The sequence below is a fragment of the Macrotis lagotis genome, chromosome 4 (genome assembly GCF_037893015.1).
Source record: "Macrotis lagotis isolate mMagLag1 chromosome 4, bilby.v1.9.chrom.fasta, whole genome shotgun sequence".
Classification (NCBI taxonomy): Eukaryota; Metazoa; Chordata; class Mammalia; order Peramelemorphia; family Peramelidae; genus Macrotis; species Macrotis lagotis.
The window spans coordinates 158,010,269-158,030,716 of NC_133661.1; the positions used below are offsets into that span (position 1 = coordinate 158,010,269).

At 38.8% G+C, this 20,448-nt stretch overlaps 1 protein-coding gene across 4 annotated transcripts in view; it reads left to right on the top strand.

Moving 5' to 3' along the window:
* The window catches only part of CORO2B (coronin 2B), a 227,191-nt gene that overhangs the window by 188,697 nt on the left and 18,046 nt on the right, over positions 1–20,448 (top strand). For all 4 annotated transcript variants that reach the window (XM_074234492.1, XM_074234490.1, XM_074234493.1 and 1 more), the window contains 4 exons: positions 11,310–11,459; positions 14,007–14,171; positions 15,871–15,987; positions 18,492–18,596. In XM_074234492.1, the coding sequence (XP_074090593.1) occupies positions 11,310–11,459; positions 14,007–14,171; positions 15,871–15,987; positions 18,492–18,596 (537 nt within the window). The remainder of the gene's footprint in view (positions 1–11,309; positions 11,460–14,006; positions 14,172–15,870; positions 15,988–18,491; positions 18,597–20,448) is intronic.

Below are 20,448 nucleotides of genomic sequence, written 5' to 3' on the forward strand. Positions count from 1 at the left end.
TAGCATTAAGGCATCTTTTGGGCAAATCTGGGTGCACAAACACCTGCTTAGTCCATTCTGTTTCATGAACCTGTAGCACCAATTGTGTCCTCCTTGGAAATCAGGAACTTCTTTTTTTATCAGCAATTCTTGTCTCCTGCTGAACCATCTTTTTGGACACAGGAATTCCAATGGCCCTCTATAGTGTCCCACTTCTGGACTCCCTTATCTTCCCTGGGCTAATGTTGGAGGGGTGGGAGACAAGGATTTACAATGGAGACAAGTACTCCATCAAGATCTCCAAGTGCTCCATTTATTTACCAAAACACCAGTGCTTAAATACCTTTCCACTTTCTCATCCACTCCCATTCCCACTCCTGTAGCAGTAAGCAAAATAAGATTCTGATGCTCAAAGGCACCAGGTGATGATAATCTACAGTATTCCCACACACAACAGTCCCCAACAGCCCTCTGGCCTTCAATCCATCTCTTCAATTCCCTCTCTAAATCAGGCCATTTGACTGACTTGCCTCTTATGGCCTTCTTCTGCCGTGGTATTTGCAGTAGGTTTCTTCTTCCCATAGCCAGTCTTGGACTGTTCTCATTTGGAAGAAGAATAAACTGATGTTCAGTAGCACGATTTCCATTCACTTTTGCAAACTGGATCATTTGAACTTGACTTCAGCACTGTAGGAAAATCTTTTCTGAGCCATTTCTGGGCATGATGTAGAAAAATGTAACTTAATAAACTGGTAACAAATGTGAAACAATGAGCACAAACACAACCAATGCAAAAAGGCAGGAAATGCAAGTAAAAAAATCTACAAAAATGAATGCAAAAACAAGTATGAAGAAGTGGGAAATACAAGTAAAAAATCTACAACCACTGTATAAGACACTCCCAGTTTTTAGACCCCAAATTTTTTGAAAATCTTATAGGTGGGGAAATAGAGTAATCTATTCTAATGATACATCAGTCTATTTCTTAGTGAGTGCCAGATTGTTTTGGTGGTTACCTCTTTGTAATATAGTTTGAAATCTCATACTACTAAGCCATCTTCCCTCAAATGTTTTTCTACTGGGAATATAGATATTTTTAGCTTTTTGATTTTTTTTGCCTGAAATCCAAGAGTCTTGTAGTATATTTTCATGGTTTTCAGTTGGCAAGAACCTATTCTCAAGAAGTTTACAATGTAATAGGAAGAACAAGGGTAAGAGAGGCACTGTGGTACAGTGGATAAAGAACTCATCTTAGTCTTGGAGTCAGGAAGACCTGGGTTCTAGTCCTGCCTCTTCTATACTGGCTTTTGGGATCCTGGGCAAGTCGCATAATTTTTCACCAGGCAACTCTAAGATTATTGGTTGCCACAATATGACTTAATTGCTTTTGGTGGACAACTAAGTTTCTTAGTAAATAGTGTAGTGGATTTTGAGTGAGGAACACCTGAAATCAAATACTACCTTGGACATTTACTAGATTAAGTCACTTCACCTCTTTAAGATTCAATTTCCTTATCTGCAAAATAGGGATAATAATAATGACAACTTCCGAGGTTGTTGTAATTTTCAATGAGGTTTAACTATTAGTATTATTATTGTTATTATTCATGCAGCTCTTGTGATAATGGCAGCTTCCCTACTTGGAATCCCTAACACTGATATAACCACAGGTCTTGGAAAGAAAAGGAAGAAATTATAAGACAAATTCATATATAATTCTAATACAACATAGAATGTGATAAGTACAAAGAAAGGGTCCAGCCCAAATATTAAAAGAAATTTGAAGAGGGAAGACAAACAACTTAGAAAAAGTATGTTTCTTTAAGGAAAGAGTGGACCTCACTTGGCAAAGATGTATGGGGTGGAGAGAATAGGCCCAGGGGTCAAGGTGGGGAGCCAAGACTAAAAATCCCAAAAGGGTAGGAACAAAACCAGGGACAGAGTACTTCAGTTGAGCTGAAATGTCCATTACCAGTGGGTTGGGATGGGGTGGAAAGGTTGGTTTCTCCAGATTGTTTATTTTTGAACAGTGTCCACCTATTCTTCCATGTAAGAAAACAGTGATTGGTGGGAACTAGTTAGTATTTCTGAGATCATAATCTCATGCATGCCCTTGTAGGACAATAGCAACAGTCAAGAGACTGGTTCCCCTCTTTGGAGGAATTGCCTCTATCTATGGGTAATTAGTGTAACAGAACCTAGCCAACTACCAGCTAAACTGCTTTACATCCAAGTAGGGCAGGGATGAGTAGGGAGGTTTGTGCTCTTCTGCCTAGATGGTATGAAAGCTTTTGGGTTACCCTCTCCTCTACTCTGCCTATATTGTGATGATGTTTCCCCTTTGTTCCCAAAGAAAACCATGACATGAGGGAATTCATGTGAATTGGATTTGAATAAATTGGTACTGTGATAAGTTACCAGCCTCAATCTTTTCTCTAGAACCATCTGGGTCCAGTGGCCAGATATGAATCAGGAGATGGTCTTGGATGTGAGACAATCAGGGTTAAGTGACTTACCCAAGGTCACACACCTAATAAGTATCTGAGACTGGATTTGAACTCAGATCCTTCTGACTCCAGAATGAGTGTTCTATGCATGCTCTTTATATATTGTCTACCTCATTAGAAAGTTAGCTCCTTGAGGGAAGGTATTGTTTTTGCCTTTATATCCTAAGCACTAAGAACAGTAACTAGTACATTGTACATACTTAACCAATGTTTTTTCATTTTAATTGATTGAAGCTCTCTGGAAATTCCTTGACCATCTCTTACCATTTATCTCTTCTGATAGGCTCTCAGGCACTCTGTTACTTTATCAATCAATCAACAAATATTTATTAAACTTATAATGTTGCAGGCACTATGTAGAGCTCTAGGAATACAAAGAAAAAGCAAAACCAGTTCCTGCCCTCAAAGAGCTTACAATATAAACAGTTAATATGCAAGACACATTGTAGATGGAAGGTAACTATAGAGGGGGAAAACACTAGTATCTAAGGGGACTGGGGAAAGCCTCCTGAAGAAGATGGGGTTTAACCATTAACTTGAACCTTTTTACATCAATTACTTAGGTTATCCAGATACTTCTTTAGCATAAGGATTAGCTCCCTTTATCCTTAACCTGGTACCATGGTGATTAACTTGGACTGCTGGACCAAGTTCAATTATCTTATTCATTGTGCTTAACCCCTTGGACTCTGCACGAGTGACAAAGAGATGTGTAATCATCACACAGTCCCTTTATTGCAACCCATGCATACCTACCTGCTGTTCCTGCTTCTGTCTTTCTCTAACAAATCAATTTCATTTACTCTACCCCAGATCAACCTTATCTACTCCAGTCAGAGTATTTCAGTAGGAATGCTGAAAAGTATATTTACAAGGCATTGTGCTAGGAGACATAGAAAAGTGTAAGATACAACCCTTGCCTTCTAGGGTCTTCTTACAATCTAATCAAACAGACAGAAATGCCCCAGACCCATCTTCATTACCTAATTCTTCAGAAACAAGTAGTTTTTCCATTTGAACAATCAGAATGGGAATGAGACAAACTTTGCATTTATTACACATATGCCAATTGGAGCTATTTGAAAACACTGACTAAAAATCTGATTTTTATTATTCATTAACCTACAATTTTTAAAATGCTTTCCATGAGTGAAGAATACCTGAGGAAATATAAAGGGAAGCAAGGCAGAGCTGGAAATCTAGCAAGGGCAGAGTGACCGCCAAATATGCAATTTAATATAATACATTGACAATAAGGTTACTGCAGAATGGAAGCTAATGAGAGAAGCACAATGAGCTAAGACCATTTCTAACAATATGTTATTCCCTAGGTTTCAGTTGCTTCTCAATGAAGCCTCTTTGGCCTTTTTGTTATTCAAAGTCCAGTTCAATCTGGCTCCACCTTACATATCCAGCTTCATCTCCCATTATTTCCCCAAATGGACCCTTCACTCTAGCCAGCCTGAGTTCCTCACTGTCCTATGAATATAGATGGCATCTTCCTGCTCTTGTGCCTTGATTTATTGTTGCTTTTCTTGTTAAGACTCCCCCCCACAAAATAAATACATTTTTTTTTAAAGATTCCCCCAATTGACTTCCTCACTCTCCATATCTCTCTGCTCTCTTCCCATCTCTTTATGAAGCTACTGCAGCCCACACTGATCTCTTCTTCCTTTGGCCATCTAAGTATTTATTTAAACTACTATTTAATCCCTTCTTTTCACAATTATGTATTTTTAGAAAAGATGCATCTAGGAGCAGTGAATAGAGTTGCTGGATTTGGTATCAGGAAGACCTAGATTCAAATCTTGTCCCCAGTATTTCCCAAAGCTGTGTGATCATGGACAAATCACTCACCCTCTCTCTTTGTATCCCCCTACCCCATGCCCAGGATTTATGTATTAAGCCATTGATAACTGTGATCTCCATTGGTAGACTCTCTTGTCTGTCTTCATACCTCCACTTTCCTGTTCCTGGAAACTGCATCATAAAGGAAAGTCTATTTTACCATGGGAAAATTGTTATATTTGTGCTGGAATGGGGATTTGTGTTGTGTTCCTGACCAAGGACTCATAACAAAGCATAAATCACAGAAATGTCCAATTTTATAGAGGCCAAGATTATTGCTTTAAACTTCTTGGAAATAACTCAACGATTTCAAATAATTATATTTAAAATGGTAAAATTATACTCTGATTCTATAAAATAAGCTCAAGAATTTGATACATGTTAATTTGAACAGTAACCCCAATTTAAAGTATTCAAACTGACATAGAATACAATTTATAAAAAATAAAAATAAATTTTAGATAAATTTAAAATGGGTGGAGCCAAGATGGCATTGTGGAAGCAGGAATTCTCAGTTCTTTTCCAGAATGCTCTAAATGCCTTAAAATTATGACTCTAACCAAATTCTAGAGTGGCAGAACTGCAGAAAGACCAAGTGAAACAATTTTCCAGCCCGGAATATCCTTGGGGAAGGTTTGTTCCACCAGGGTCTGAAAGAGCCTCAGCACAGCCCAGGGCCATGCTCATCAGAGCTAACAACCTCCAGCCTTCCAGGAACAGCCCATGGGGTGCCTGGGTCCCTGGGGGTGCCAGGGTCCATGGAAGTAGGCAGTTTCCAGACCTTTTAATGATCCAGGGATCACCAAGGACAACTTGTATAGTCAACAGGAAACCTGCTAGAGTGAGCATGGAACTCAGTACAACTCAGACCTTAGTGCAGACTCCATTGGGGAAACAGAAGCAGAACTTCAGAGCCACCCTGCAGGGGGCTGCCCAGTGGCTGTTTCCAGAGTGGTCAGCCCACAGATGATAAGGGGGAAGGGTGAGACTGCTACCCCAGAGACAGGACTCTTGTGCTTTGTCCCTATTCAGACCCTGGCCGCAGTGTGGGGGCCCCTATCACCATAGCAGAACACAGACTCAGCTCACAGCTCCAGGGCAGAGGGGAGTGCTTGTGGTCATCCACAGGCCAGGAGAGTAGTCAGAACCTCTCATAAGACATTGAAGGATTGAGGTCCTTGCGGGGGTGTCTGAATAATTCTCAAAAGCTTGGGAAGCACATTAAAACCAGGTCATAGGCTGGTTTTAAAACAGAAAAAAAGAATTTGACCATAGATAATTACTTTGGCTCCATGGAGGATCAAAATATACATTCAGAAGATGACAAAGTCAAAGCTTCTGTATTCAAAGTCTCCAAGAAAAATAGGAATTACTCTCAGACTATGGAAGAGCTCAAAAAAGATTTTGAAAATCAAGTAAGGGAGGCAGAAGAAAAATTGAGAAGAGAAATGAGAGAGATGCAGGAAAAACATGAAAACCAAGTCAGCAGCTTGGTGAAGATATCAAAAATGCCAAAGAAAACATATTAAAAACTAGTTTAGGTGCATGAACTGATGCTGAGCAAGATGAGCAGAACCAGAAGAACACTGTGTACCCTAACAGCACATGGGAGTGATGATCAACCTTAATGGACTTGTTCATTCCAACAGGGCAACAATCAGGGACAATTTTGGGGTATCTGCAATGGAGAATGCCATCTGTATCCTGAGAAAGAATTGTGGAGTTTGAACAAAGACCAAAGACTATTACCTTTAATGTTTTTTCTTAGGTTTTTGCAAGGCAAATGGGGTTAAGTGGCTTGTCCAAGGCCACACAGCTAGGTAATTATTAAGTGTCTGAGACTGGATTTGAACCCAGGTACTCCTGACTCCAGGGTCCATGCTTTATCCACTGCACCACCTAGCCACTCCCCTTTAATTTTTTTTTTAAAAAGTTATCTTATTATGTAATTTTGCTATATCTTATACTTTATATTTCTTCCTTAAGGATATGATTTCTCTCTCATCACATTCAACTTACATCAATGCATACCATGGGAATGATGTAAAGACTACCAGACTGCCTTCTGTGGTGGTGGTGGGGGGAAGGGAAGCAAGATTAGGGGAAAAATTGTAAAATTAAAAATAAATAAAAATCTTTCCAAAACTTAAAAAAACCAGTTTAAGTCAAATGGAAAAAGCAGTTCAAATGGCCAATGAGGAAAAGAATGACTTAAAAAAACAGAATTGACCAGTTGGAAAAGGAGGTACATAAACTCTCTGAAGAAAGCAACTCCTTCAAGTATAGAATGGAACTAAGGGAAGCTGATGACTTTTTGAGAAATCAAGAAACAATAAAACAAAACAAAACAATGAAAAACTAGAAGAAAATATGAAATATGTCACTGGAAAAACTGACCTGGAAAACAAATCCAGGAGAGATAATTTAAAACTTAATGGGCTACCTGAAAGTCATGACCAGGAAAAGAGCCTTGACTTCATTTTTAAAGATTTGCTCTGGGAAAATTGCCCTGATAGCCTAGAAACAGAGGGTAAAATAGAAAATGAGGGAATTCACTGATCACCTCCTGAAAGATATCCCCCCCCAACAAAAACCTCCCAAGAATATTATAACCAAATTCCAGAACTCCCAAGTCAAAGTGAAAATATTACAAGCAGCCAGAAAGAAACAAGTCAAATTTAGTGGCGCTACAGTCAGGATAACATAAGACTTAGCAACATCTGCACTAAGGGTTCATAGGGCTTGAAAAATAATATTCTGGAAGGCAAAAGAGCTTGGATTACAACCTAAAATCAACTACCCAGCAAAAGTGAACAATCTCTTTCAGGGGAAAAAAATGGACATTCAATGAAACAGGGGAATTTCAAACTTTCCTGTTGAAATGACCAGAGTTGAACAGAAAGTTTGATCTCCAAGTATAGGACTGAGGCAAAGCATAGAGAAGGTGGACAGGAAAGGCAAATTATGAGAGATTTAATGATGTTGAACTGCTTTTATTCTTGCAAGTGAGACTATAAGTTGTCAAAGTGTTACCATTGGCATTAGTAGAAGGAATTTCTCTATTGGTAATTTTGTACACCAGTGAAAACACTGACCTGCCCTTAAAAAGTGCCTTTATTGTACATTTAGTTTGTCTTTTAGAATTTAGAGCTACTTTGATAGGGGTATTTAGATGGTTCCTATTTTTTTAAAAAAATGTCCAGGGAAGACTGATCATAACCTTGTTTTTATTTTAGTTTCCCTTTAGTAAGCAGACTTTCAAGATCATATTCTTTTCAGAATTCTTCATCAGCACTGACATATTTGAAAGCCTCACTTTACTTGGATGGGCACAGGGAGGAATCTCTCTCACATGTGATTCTTCTGATCACCCTCACCAACCCTTTTTACAACAAAATCCTGGGCAACTTTGAAAAGGAAGGGAAATCACAAATATCATTTCATTGAATTGAATTTGCTTCTTTTTTCTCTCCCTCAACAGTAAGGGAACATGAGTTGGGAATAATATGAGGGACAGATTAATAAAAGAAAAAAGAAAAGAAAACGGAGGGGTTTTTATTGAAGGGAAGAATTAAGAGATAGTGATATAGTCATTCCCCAGAAATAAAAGGAAAGAGCATCAAGGATATATTTAACTGTACACAGAAGAGAACAGAAGGAAGTTCAGAATGGGCCATGAACATGAAGAGTTTTTCTGTTATAATTTCATAAATAAATCCTCTTTTATTTTTTTATTCTTATTTTAAAACATTCATGTCTGTTGATGTTTAAACATAATAAAAAGATATTTTTGTAAATAGAAGGATGCTAATATTTCTGGTTAAATTTGCTTTCAAATTAGATTCCTGCCTGAAATATAAAAAATCATAATGCAAAAAAATTAGAAGTAGATTATATGCATTTCACATTAATAAGGGATAAAGAAAATTACAAGTAATAAAATAGATTATTTTGATTACATGAAACTGAAATACTTTTGCACAAATACAATGAATGCATCTAGGATAAGAGGAGAAGCAGTTTTAAGGCAGAGGGAAATCCTTTTATTAAATTCCTTGGATAATAGTATGTTATCCAAAATATATAGACATCAGATATTTATAAAACCAAAAGTCATTCCTCAATAGATAAGTCAAATGTTATAAACAAATAATTTTCGAAAGAATAAAATAAGCAATAAGAAAATGTTAATAATTTTTGTTGATAAGAAAGGTAATGAAAAATACCACTAACAAGAAAAATGCAAATCAAAACAATCCTAAGGTTTTACCTCATGCCAGTAAATTGATAAAGAATTCAAAAGAAGAGGGTCATTGTTGGAGGGGTTGTGGAAAGACAGGCATATTATGCTTATTGCTGGAGCTATGAACCAATGCAACTATTTTGGAATACAAGCTGGAATTATGCAAAGAAAAGAGCTAACATTTATATATCCTTTGTCTCAAAGATTCTGTAGATAGGTATGAACTCCAAGGAGATTGAAGTCCCATATTCACCCAAAATTTTATGTAGCAGCAATTTTTGTGTTAATGAAAACATGGCAACAAAATACCCATTGATAGGGAAATAATTAAATATATTGTGGTGTATAAATGTAATGGAGCATTACTGTGTTATAAGAAATAGCAAACATGATGGATTCTGAGACACATGGAAAAAATTACATGAATTGATGCAAAATGAAGTAAACAGAGACAAAAAACAATGAATACAATGGAAAGAAAATGTTGCAAAAATTTTTAAAAATAAATATGGATCCCAAGAAGAAATATGAAAAGATAACCTCCTATTTATTTGCAGAGATGGGAGGAGGAGAAGGAGACAATCCACACAATCCACAGGTGTGGAACATTGCATTTATTATAAGTTTTGATTGTATACTGATGGTTTCTTTTCTTTTGTGGGATAGCTAAGAGGGGGAGGAGGAGAGATACAGAGGGAAATTTACTTGGTATAAAACCAAATGCTATTAATAAAAATTTATTTTAAAAAGTCCAACAAGAAAATTTTTTTCTGTCAAATTAAGGGTTTCACAATGTAAAGACTGACAAATTGCCTTGGGGGGAGGGAAGTAAGATTAGGGGAAAAAATGTAAAATTCAACATAAATAAAATATTTAATAAAACAAAAAACAAATTAAGGGTTTCAAATAGAGTTCTGGTAAATTGTAGACTTACTCTGATTCCTCGAGTGATTTTGTCATCCATGAGGAGTTCAGGTTTGGAAACTCCTTCTACCAAGTCAGTTCCAACCTATATAAGTTTTAGCAGTTGCCATTTATTGTTCGTACATTATTTATCCTTCATTCTCAAAGAGGATCATCAAATCAGGAAAGTGATATCATGACTAGCAAGTGAATTGCATTTAAGGGAGGGGCTGCTGTTCAAAGTCACCAACTTCACCCTCTCCTTCAGAGTCATCCATTTTCAGTGGCAAGATATATATTAGCAGAAAGTTGCTTGTGGTACATGGATACTAAATAGATCCTCCAGGGTCACACAATGCATTATATGTGAGTGTGTGTATAGTGACTGAAGAAGAAAAGTTGAAAGAGATTTGTATGGCAAGTCTGTAAATTTCTTATTGCTCCCAAATCTTATTCAAAATATTTAACTCTCTACCCACAGTTAGACTATCATCTTCACCTCTTACTTTTGTAAAACTCAGGACATGGAATTTTACAAAATCCACAAACCTAATTTCATTTGATCCTTAAATCTGTTCAAGGGACACAGGGCAGGTATGCCACAATAGCAGAATGAGAGATAGGAGGAAGTAAGTAAGAATTCTGGCACAGTAACATTTACAGTCAGTTCTCATTTTATCTAAATGGGATGGACCAGCAGAAATGTTTTTTAGTGACACGAATTTGACCACTGGTCAGCATTTGTTCAAGAAAATGTAGGGGGCTGGGGACAGAGAAATGAGAGCAGGAGGATGAACAAGGAACATTTTGAGTTAATTGTGTGACCTTGGAAGAGTGACTTGGATATTTTGTACTGTGGTATCTTTATCTGTAAAATGAGATTCAATAAAATAATCTCTGAGGTGATTTCAATTTCAAATCCTTTGACCAAGCCTTCCCCTCTGAGGTAACCTTCTATCTGTATGTTGTGTTTAACTAATTATTTACATGTTGGCTCTTCCATGGGAATATAAGCTCCTTGAGTTTAGTGACTTTTTTTAAATTTAGTAACATGTTTTTTATTCCCCGCCCCCAGTGCTTAGCACATTGGTTGGTAATTAGTAAGCTTAAAAAGTTTGCTGACTAACAGGTGAAAGCCCAGGTGAAATGAAGTAACTTTTTGGGGGGGAACTTCATGGAAAAAGATTAATAGTTTATAAATAGTATAAACCAGGCTAATCAGAGTCATATCTATATCTATATCTATCTATCTATCTATCTATCTATCTATCTATCTATCTATCTATCTTTCTATCATCTTTTTTCTCTCCCTCAATTTCTTCCATCAAACAGTATACTGGGCAGTACTCTCCACACATTGGGTTCTCAGCCTATGGTACTGAACTGGCTTCATAGAGGAAGAGAATATTTTTTGAAAAACCAAATGCAGTCTCTGTTGGGTTAATTCCAATCATTGCATAAACTGCAATTCTTACCATTGCTTCCATCTAGGGCATTGTTTTTCTCTTTCCAGGGTTTTAAGCAGGTCAGACCACTGCTCACTCACCACTGACTGATAAGGAATCCTTGTTTCTCTCAAATTAGGTAGATAAGAGGCAGAGTGGATACAGGACTGGCCTAGAGTCAGGAAGACCTGAATTCAAATCCAATTTCAGAAACTTGCTAGCCATGAAACCAGTTCTGAAACTATCTCCTGCCTCAGCTGACTCAACTGTAAAGTGGGGATGATAGCAGGATCAAATGTGATTATTCCTGGGGTTCTTGAAACACAGGAGGTGCTTAATAACTGCTTATTTTCTTCCTTCCTTCTTTGATCAATCCCTCCTCAGGTGCGAATATGGGAGATCCCCGAGGGTGGCTTGAAGAGGAACATGACAGAGGCCATTCTAGAACTTTATGGACACAGCCGGAGGGTGGGGCTTGTGGAGTGGCATCCAACCACCAATAACATCCTATTTAGTGCTGGTTATGACTACAAGGTGAGCTTGGCTGGGGCAGGTCTAAGATTGATGGGGAATGGGTGGGGGGAAATCCCTTATTATATCTGTGTAGTACACTAAACCTTGAAAAGTCTGTCTTATCCGTTTTCTCAGATAATTCTTACAACTCCCTTGTGAAGTAGACAGGTATTGTTTATTCTTATTTTCTAGTAGAGGAAACTGAGTCCCAGAGAGGTATAATAATTTTCAAAGATTTCACAGCTACCTAATGATAGGATCAGGAGAATGATCTAGGTCTGCTACCCTGAAGATGCCCATAAGGAGTTGATTTCTTTGTTGGAACCAAATCTAACAGAGAACTTGGAGAAAGTGGAATTTCAGCATGTGTTCAACCTAAGTTTTGTTTGGATCCCCACCCCCAGCCCTGACACCACTTCTTTCCCTGTTAAAAGAGTAGTAAGCACCCCTGAATGAAGAATGTGGTACTAGTGAATCAATCATTGACTGTCCCATTAAGCCCAGTCAGACAGTCAATAACACTTATCAAGTGCTTACTATGTGCTAAGCCTCTGGGGATACAAAAAAAAAGGCAAAAAGAAACTTCCTGTCCTCAGGAAGCTCATAGTCTAATGGTGAAGGCAACAAACTGGTACAAACTATAGATGATAGATAGATAGATAGATAGATAAATAGATGATAGATAGATAAGAAAAAAAATCAACTGAGGGAAGAGAATTTGAGAAAGGCTTCCTGTAGAAAGTGAGATTTTTTTTGAAGCTGAGGAGGGAGCATTTTAGGCTTTGGGAGATAGCCAGAGAAAATACCAGGAACAATTGATAAATGATCAAACAATATGAAAAGGCAATTCTCAGATGAAAAAATTAAAACTATAGTCATCTGAAAAAATGCTGTAAATCATTATTGATGAGAGAAATACAAATTAAAGCAATCTGAGGTACCACCTCACACCTTTCTGATTGGCTAATTAGATGATCAGGGTTAGAGGGGATATGGGAAAACCGGGACACTAATGCATTGTTGGTGGAATTGTGAACTGATCCAACCTTTCTGGAGAGCAATTTGGAATTATTCCCAAAGGGCTATAAAACTGAATACTTTTTGATCCAGCAATGCCACTACTAGATCTGTATCCCAAAGAGATCACAAAAAGGGTAAAAAAAATGTACAAAAATATTTATAGAAGCTCTTTTAGTAGTGACAAAGAATTAGAAATTGAGTGAGTGTCCTTCAATTGGGGAATGGCTGAACAAATTATGGTATGTGAATGTGATGGAATATGTTCTAGAAGAAATCATGAGTGGGCAGACTTCAGGAAAGTATGGAAAGATTTCCTCAAATTGATGCTGAGGGAAGGGAACATAACCAGAAGAACATTACACACAAATGTTTGCAACCTAGCAATGCCATTCTGCCCAGGGTCTGTAGGTAAAGGCTGCTTAGTTGGTCAAAGTAGAGCTTTTCTCTGGGGCAGGGGTTCTTGACCTATTTTTGTGTCATGGACCCCTTTGGCAGTGAATTCTGTGAATAATGTTTTTAAAGTCATGACATGAAATACATAGAATTACAACAAGGTAGCACAGTGGATAGAGTGCAAGGGACAGAGACAGGAGGACTTGGGTTCAGATTTAACCTTAGACATTTACTATCTGGGTGACTGTAAGCTTACAATTCATTGACTTTGCCCAGGGTCATACAACTAGTAAGTCATGTAACTTCTGTTTGCTTCAGTTTCCTCAATTGTAAAATGAGAATAATAATAGTAACTTCCTTCCCACCCCCCAAGATTACTGTGAGGATCATAAGAAATATTATTTATAAAATGCTTAGCATAATGACTGACAATAATAAGCACTTAATAAATGTTTATTTGGGCAGGTACTGGATAGAGCACTAGGCTTGGAATCAGAAAGACTCAGCTTCCTAGGTTCAAATCTGGCCTTAGACACTTACTGTGTGACTCTGGGCAATTCAATTAACTGTTTATCTCAGTTTCCTCATCTATAAAATGAACTGGAGAAGGAAATGGTAAACTACCACAGCAGTTTTGCCAAGAAAACCCCAAAATGGGATCTTGTAGAGTCAAACATGACCAAAACAACTGAATGACAGCTACAAAATAAATGCTTGATTCCTCCCTGTCTCCCTTCCTCCCTCCCTCCCTCCCTCCCTCCGTTCGTTCCTTCCTTCCTTCCTTCCTTCCTTCCTTCCTTCCTTCCTTCCTTCCTTCCTTCCTTCCTTCCTATCCCAATTCCCACACACTCAGAAGGGAGAATATACTACTAACCCAGTATTATCTCACAAGAGGGTCTGAGAATTAAATTAAATAATAGATGTGAAAGCTCTTTGGAAAGTTTAAAGAGCAATGGATATTATAATAAATGTATTATTATATGTTCCACAAGTTATCATTATTACTATTATATTACTACTATAGTAATATAAGTTACTATTACTATTTATTATTACTATTATCACAATCATTATTGCTATTGATTTCTCAAAATCAGCAGGATGGGGGGGGTCCTTCCTGCTCTGTCTGTCTATCTTACCTGTCACTTCCTGCAGGTTCTCATCTGGAATCTGGATATTGGGGAACCAGTGAAAATGATTGACTGCCACACAGATGTGATCCTCTGCATGTCCTTCAACACAGATGGCAGCCTGCTCTCCACCACCTGCAAGGACAAGAAATTGAGGGTGATTGAGCCCCGATCAGGCCGAGTGCTCCAGGTGCTAATCTCTGCCTCACTCAAAATGATCTCTGTAGGGGGCGGCTAGGTGGAGCAGTGGGTAGAGCACCAGCCTTGGAGTCAGAGTACCTGGGTTCAAATCTGACCTCAGACATTTAACAATTACCGAGCCGTGTGGCCTTGGGCAAGCCACTTAACTCCATTGCCTTGAAAAATCTAAAAAAAAAAAAAAGATCTCTGTGATCCTGGATGGTGTGGGAAGGGGATAGAGGAGAAGAAGGGTGAACTCTGACTGATTGTTTCCTGATCCCTCCTCCTTTCCCCTTACCCCTTCACTGACTTATCACTCTTGTCTCAAACTAGCTGGGGCAGATCTAACTGGTAGGATCTCCTCCAAGTCATACTGGGTTAGTTTATGTCTAACTGGTCAATAATCCTGGGTGTGGGAGGGCACTAGATGTGGGAGGGCACTTGTTGGATGTAGCCAGAGCAGTCTGTAGATCAGCAATGGTATAGATTTTTCATACACACAGACACACACACACACACACACACACACACACACACACACACAGACACACACCCCAAATTAAAAAAGAGTAACTCCCTCATCATCCTAAACGGAATTTCTTTGGCCTAATTCTTGAGGTTTAGTATAGACATTGTCTTCAGAGGTTAGCTTTCTTCCCCACAGGCTGCAGTATTTTTGGCAGACTTTATCCACTCAATCAGAAAATATCTGTGGAGAACCTACTAAATGATTAGGCTTGACAGAAGAGCCTTCTTGTGTTTTATAAGCAGTATCTAAGGTGAACAGGTTCATCCCCAAGGATATGGACTGGGGCAGATGCTCTCTAGGCTCCCCCACCAACCTTCTCCCCCCCCATCTCTACAAAAAAAGAAGGGGGAGCTATGTTTAATCCCTGAGTCCTAATCTGTTACTTTATCATGATATTGAAATGACCTTGTGTTCTCAGAGACTATGCCAGAAGAATGGAAAGGCCTTCAACTGGCCAACTGTGTTGTCCTTATAGAGGCTTATCACTGGGCTGGTCCTAGGGTGACAACTTTGAGCAAACAACTTTGTCTACCAATCAACTAGCAATTATTTAACACCTACTAAGTGCAGGTCAGCCTTGGAAAGATGGTGGAAGGCACACTCACACTGAGGTAATCACAGATCACAATAGGCTAAAACAAACATCACAAAGCAAAAAATAGTCAATTGAGGGTTTTCTGAGGCTCAGTTTCCTCATCTGTAAAATGAGAGATACAGTGACAAGAGCCCAAATTGGAGTGAGAGGACCTGGGATTGAAGCCTAATTTATCAGTAAACTCTTGGGTGATCCTGAGTAAATCATTTAATCTTTCTAGGTCTGTTTACTCATCTGTAAAAGGGGTGTGATTAAACAGCCTCAAGTTCTAAAGGAGCCAGTTCTAAAGCTCCCATGCTATGATCTTAGGAAACATGGAGCTCCAGATAGGAATAGAAATGGAATGAGAAGGGGGAGGATCTGTCCTACCCACTTTGCACAGCCCTGGGTTGAAAGGGAGCACTGTGAGTTAATTTCATCATAATACTACATCCTCCTTTACCCACCCACCCCACTGCCTCCCTAAATCACTATAGAGCCACTAGAGGTACAGTAGAGGTGGGAGATCCCATGACTCTTAATGGGTAACTTAGCCTGCTTTCTTAGGCTTTCTCTTCATTTCCCTGATCCTACCATCTCCTTCAGGAAGCCAGTTGTAAGAACCACAGAGTAAACCGAGTGGTATTCCTTGGTAACATGAAGCGGCTTCTCACAACAGGCGTTTCCAGATGGAATACCAGACAAATTGCCCTCTGGGACCAGGTCAGTAGATACTGTTTTGGTTTTTCCTCTGATCTCCCTACCTTGGCTGGGCAGGAAAAAGAACAAAGTGCCATGGCTCAGATTTGGGGGATTTTGATCTTCTGATGAAGTGTTGGAGAGTCTATCAATTCAAAGGATCAAGAATCCAATACTGGCTGAATAATTCAATTCTCAATTATGTATAGTAACCCAATGAGAAAAGGGGCATGTATAATATGAAATGGTAAATAATAAACAAGTAGTTTGATTTTATAATGTAATTATAGACCCATCCTCAGACCTTCTTCCTGATGACTTCCTTACCTGACCCTAAATGGAGATTTAATTGTGCAGCAGAGAAAGGAGACTGAATAACCTAAGGTGATAGGATATGACTAGCCCAGCAACTTCCCTGGGGATAGCAAATCAAAATGAACACATTTCTATTTGATCTAGAACTTTCATCCTTAGTCCAAAACATAGTCCTCTTATCTCTTCACAGAAAAGAGCCCCTCTTCAAAGTGTAAAAGTCATCTAGCTATATTTCTAACTTTTGATGCTGGTTGACCTCATCAAGACTTGAAGGATCTAGGGAAACTGACATGCCCTGTTCCTCATCTCCTGGGGATCAGTACGGGTCACCAGTCTATACCTTGGTTCCAAGTCTGACAACTTGCCCAGGATGGACAAAAATAGGAACTAGTGTGGAATAGCAGAGAGAAAGGATGGAATTCAGGAGATCAGGATCTGCCACTAACTTGCTTTATGACTTTCAGTAGGACAATCCACCTCTCTGGGCTTCAGTTTCCTCATCTATCAAATGAGGAAGTTAGATAAGATGATCTCTATAATACATTTCAGAACTAAATTCTTTGACCCTGTCCTAGAGGAAGTGAAGGGGGTGGGGAGGAAAAAAAAAGGAGAAAAATAAAACAGGTAAGAGGAGCAAGAAACAGGAAGAGAGAAAGGAAAATTTACCAAATTTAGCAAAAGGAAATGTTGGAGATAATTTGCTATGCAATGCTGGCTCCTTTACCAAGCTTATACTAGAAATTGACCCAATAGATCCAGAAAGTCAAGCTGGAAAGAATCTCAAAGTGATATCCTATTTCCATTTTTTGGTGAAAAGTTCATCACCATATGGATCATAGGGTAATAAACTTGGAGGCCACAACTGCTCTCAAAGACCATCTATGGGTCTTAGATGAGTTTGGATTTTTACTGGAAAGCATGTCCATTTTGTTGAAATCAGAGATCCTCAAAATGTTACTGTAAACGCAGAAAAGGCAGCTGAATCTCCAAACGGCTAAATTACTTTCCAGAGTCAATGATTTCATGGAGAACAAAGAATGTTAGAGAGCAGAGGGACCTTATAGATCATCTCACCACCTCACCCCCCCCCCAGAAGGACAGAAGATAAGGTCCTAAGAACTTCAGTGAAATATTTTTTAATATACCACCACATTTTTCATACTCTTGAAAAAAAAGTATATTTCCATCTACCCACAATTAGCACTGTCACCTGCAAATACCCTCTTGGTCCTGGAGGTGAGTGGGGCAGGCTCTGAGGATACTATAGATTTCTCTAATCCCTACCAAGATCTGGGAATCAGGAAAACATGGGAAGGATGACAAGGTGAGGACAGGGTTGTTTAGAGTGACTCAGAGGAATAGGATGGAATTCAGTATAGTAGAAAGAAAACAAACCCAGGAGCCAAGAGACTTGAATTTTAGGATTTATTATGCCATTAACTGGAATATTTGCAGCACTTTAAGATTATACAAAGTAGTCTACATACATTATCTCATTGGAGTCTCATTTTAATTCTGTGAAGAGATTTTATCCTTGTTTTATAGATAAGGGTCAATAAGGGTGAGTTAGACAGCTAGTAAGTGTCCAAGGTGCCATTGGAAGTCCAAATCTCTCTTGACTCCAAGCTCAGTACTTGCTCACTAATTACCATGGGACCTTGGGCAATTCACCTTAAGTCATATGGGCTCCAGTTGCCTCATAGGCCAAATGATGGAGTTGGATTAGATGATAGCATTCCATGTTATGGACAAAGTAAGAGAGTCAATTCAAGTGTAGGTTTGTACAGGACAGTTTGCCTTATGTCCCTTAGCACAGGAAAGGTGGACAGCAGCATTGACTTCTAAAGTATTTTCAATGTGCCACTTCATCTATGAAGTCCTTCTTTCCTAATTAACCCATAGATCATGATCTTCCTCCTTGAACCTTCCATTACATTTTGTTTTGAACCTTGCTAAGGTTGTATAATATTTTTCATTATATTGTATTATATTCATTTGTATAATATTTTTGTCTCTTTTCTGCCTCCTGTCTGAAGGCAAGGGGGATATGCCTTATCTAAACTCTATATTTTCCCTAATGCCTAATTTGATATGATATGTTTTTATGATATTGAATGCAGATATGTTGGATATCTGAATGGATAAATAGATGGATTGATGGATGGGTGCATAGATATCTGAGGCACCAGCTAATGTTGCCTTTTTCTATACAGGAGGACCTATCCATGCCTCTCATCGAAGAAGAGATTGATGGTCTTTCTGGGCTCCTATTTCCCTTCTATGATGCTGACACACATATGTTGTATTTGGCAGGAAAGGTAATATCTGTTGAGAGTCACAGTGGTTGAAGTGTACTTAATCTTCTGAGGGGACTGAAGACTGCATTGCCTGCTACTAAGCAGGTATCTCCCATGAATTCAGGCCCTTCCCCAGTAATGAATTTTGTCTTCAGTATTTTAGCCACCATACTGGTACCTATCTCCTTTTAAAGCATTGACTTCAAACCTCTCCTTCAAACCTCACCTTCCTTCTTCTTTGATAAACTCATATCAAGTTATTCCCTTGGGGGAGATGAGCCATATTTGAAAGAGGACCAGCCTAAGTGGGCAAGTGCTTAAGGAATCTTCTAGAAGGTGCAGAATTCAGATATCAGAGAAAGACTCAGGGAAATATTTTTAGTCTAGGTAGTGCCTCACTCATACATCAAAAGCATCCTTACCTGGAGAGGACAATAGTTACCCCAAAGAAAGTAGCATTTCAAGAAGCAGGATTCTAAGCACTGTGATAAAACTAGAAGACAGGAGACAGGATCAAAGGAGCCCAGCCAGTCCTCTTCAAGTCACACTTCATAAGTGAACTCCCGTTTTGTCTGTGAAGATAATCTCCAAATGTTCCTGTCTTAAGGTGCAGTGCCCCACCTGAGTTCTAGGTTCTGAACACAGTTGTGTATTTGCTTCTCCACAGAACCAGGGTTGTTTGCCTACACCTTGAAGTATCCTGAGCTCACTCAGAGTTCTAGATAGATCACTCACCCAGATCCTTCTCTTCCCCCCAAGGGACTAAAATCAGCTAAAACTAGCTTAAATTTTGTTAAATTTTAAATGTGAACATTTATACCTCGGAAATTGGCAAACTCTAGAAACCAACCAAACAAACAAAAAAAGAGTGCCTAATTTATTCTCTTGTTGACTGTCTAGACTTAAGAGAGGGATAGAAAAAATAATAATGATGCATATTAAACTTATATTGTTTTTACTTTATTTTTTACCCTGGAGATTCAATTGTTAAACATTTACCATCACAGCACTTCCTAGAACCCAGGACAAATAGATTCTGAAAGAAGATGGTTGTTGAACATAAGTATAGATTTAATTCCAGCTGTATTTGCATGGTAGGACTGTGATCCAGGGAAGGTTAGAGCCTTTTTTCTTCATTGTAATTTACTAAGGTTTAAGGAAGACTTTGGATCTTTAGGGGTGGGAGGTAGAGCAAGGCATAATAACTTGGTCCTCAGACAATGGGAGTCCTAATGATTGGTGGTTCTCCATATGTATAACTGGACTTCATCTTCGCAAACCAAAGGGGAATGGGTTCCTTCCCTGAGAGATGAAGGAGGATTTAGGATATGAACCCATGTGCCCTGTCTCCAAATGTCAGAAAGGCATGAGTTCGTTTGAGTTCTTTTCAATGCAAGGTCCAGTGCTAAATACTGAAGGAAAATAGTTCATGATCCCTGCCCTCAGACACCATCCAATCTACTTGTAGGAATGACACATAAAAAGACAACTAATTCATGCCTCAAAAACAATTATAGAATTATTAGACAGTGTTGTAAGTGAGTAGCACAGACCTGTTCAAACCATTTGGCCTGGCAGGGGGAAGGGCATGCCCCTCAGCATCCTCTGGGTCATCTCCTGATTCCCAGAGCTCAGCAAGAACTGAGGGCAGAAAATTAGAAACACAGTTTCTCTGGCTTGGCTGCCTTGGAACAAGGAGTAGTTGGAACATCGTGAGCCCCACTCTCTCTTCACATACCCCTATCCTAATTATCAGATTATTAGCAATTTGGAGGTAGGAGCAGGTTTTTCCTGTTCTTTGGAATTAAGCCATGAGTTAGAGGGTCTTTGAACTCAGCTATTCTCATACTTCTATGTCCCTGTGTCCTTGAGG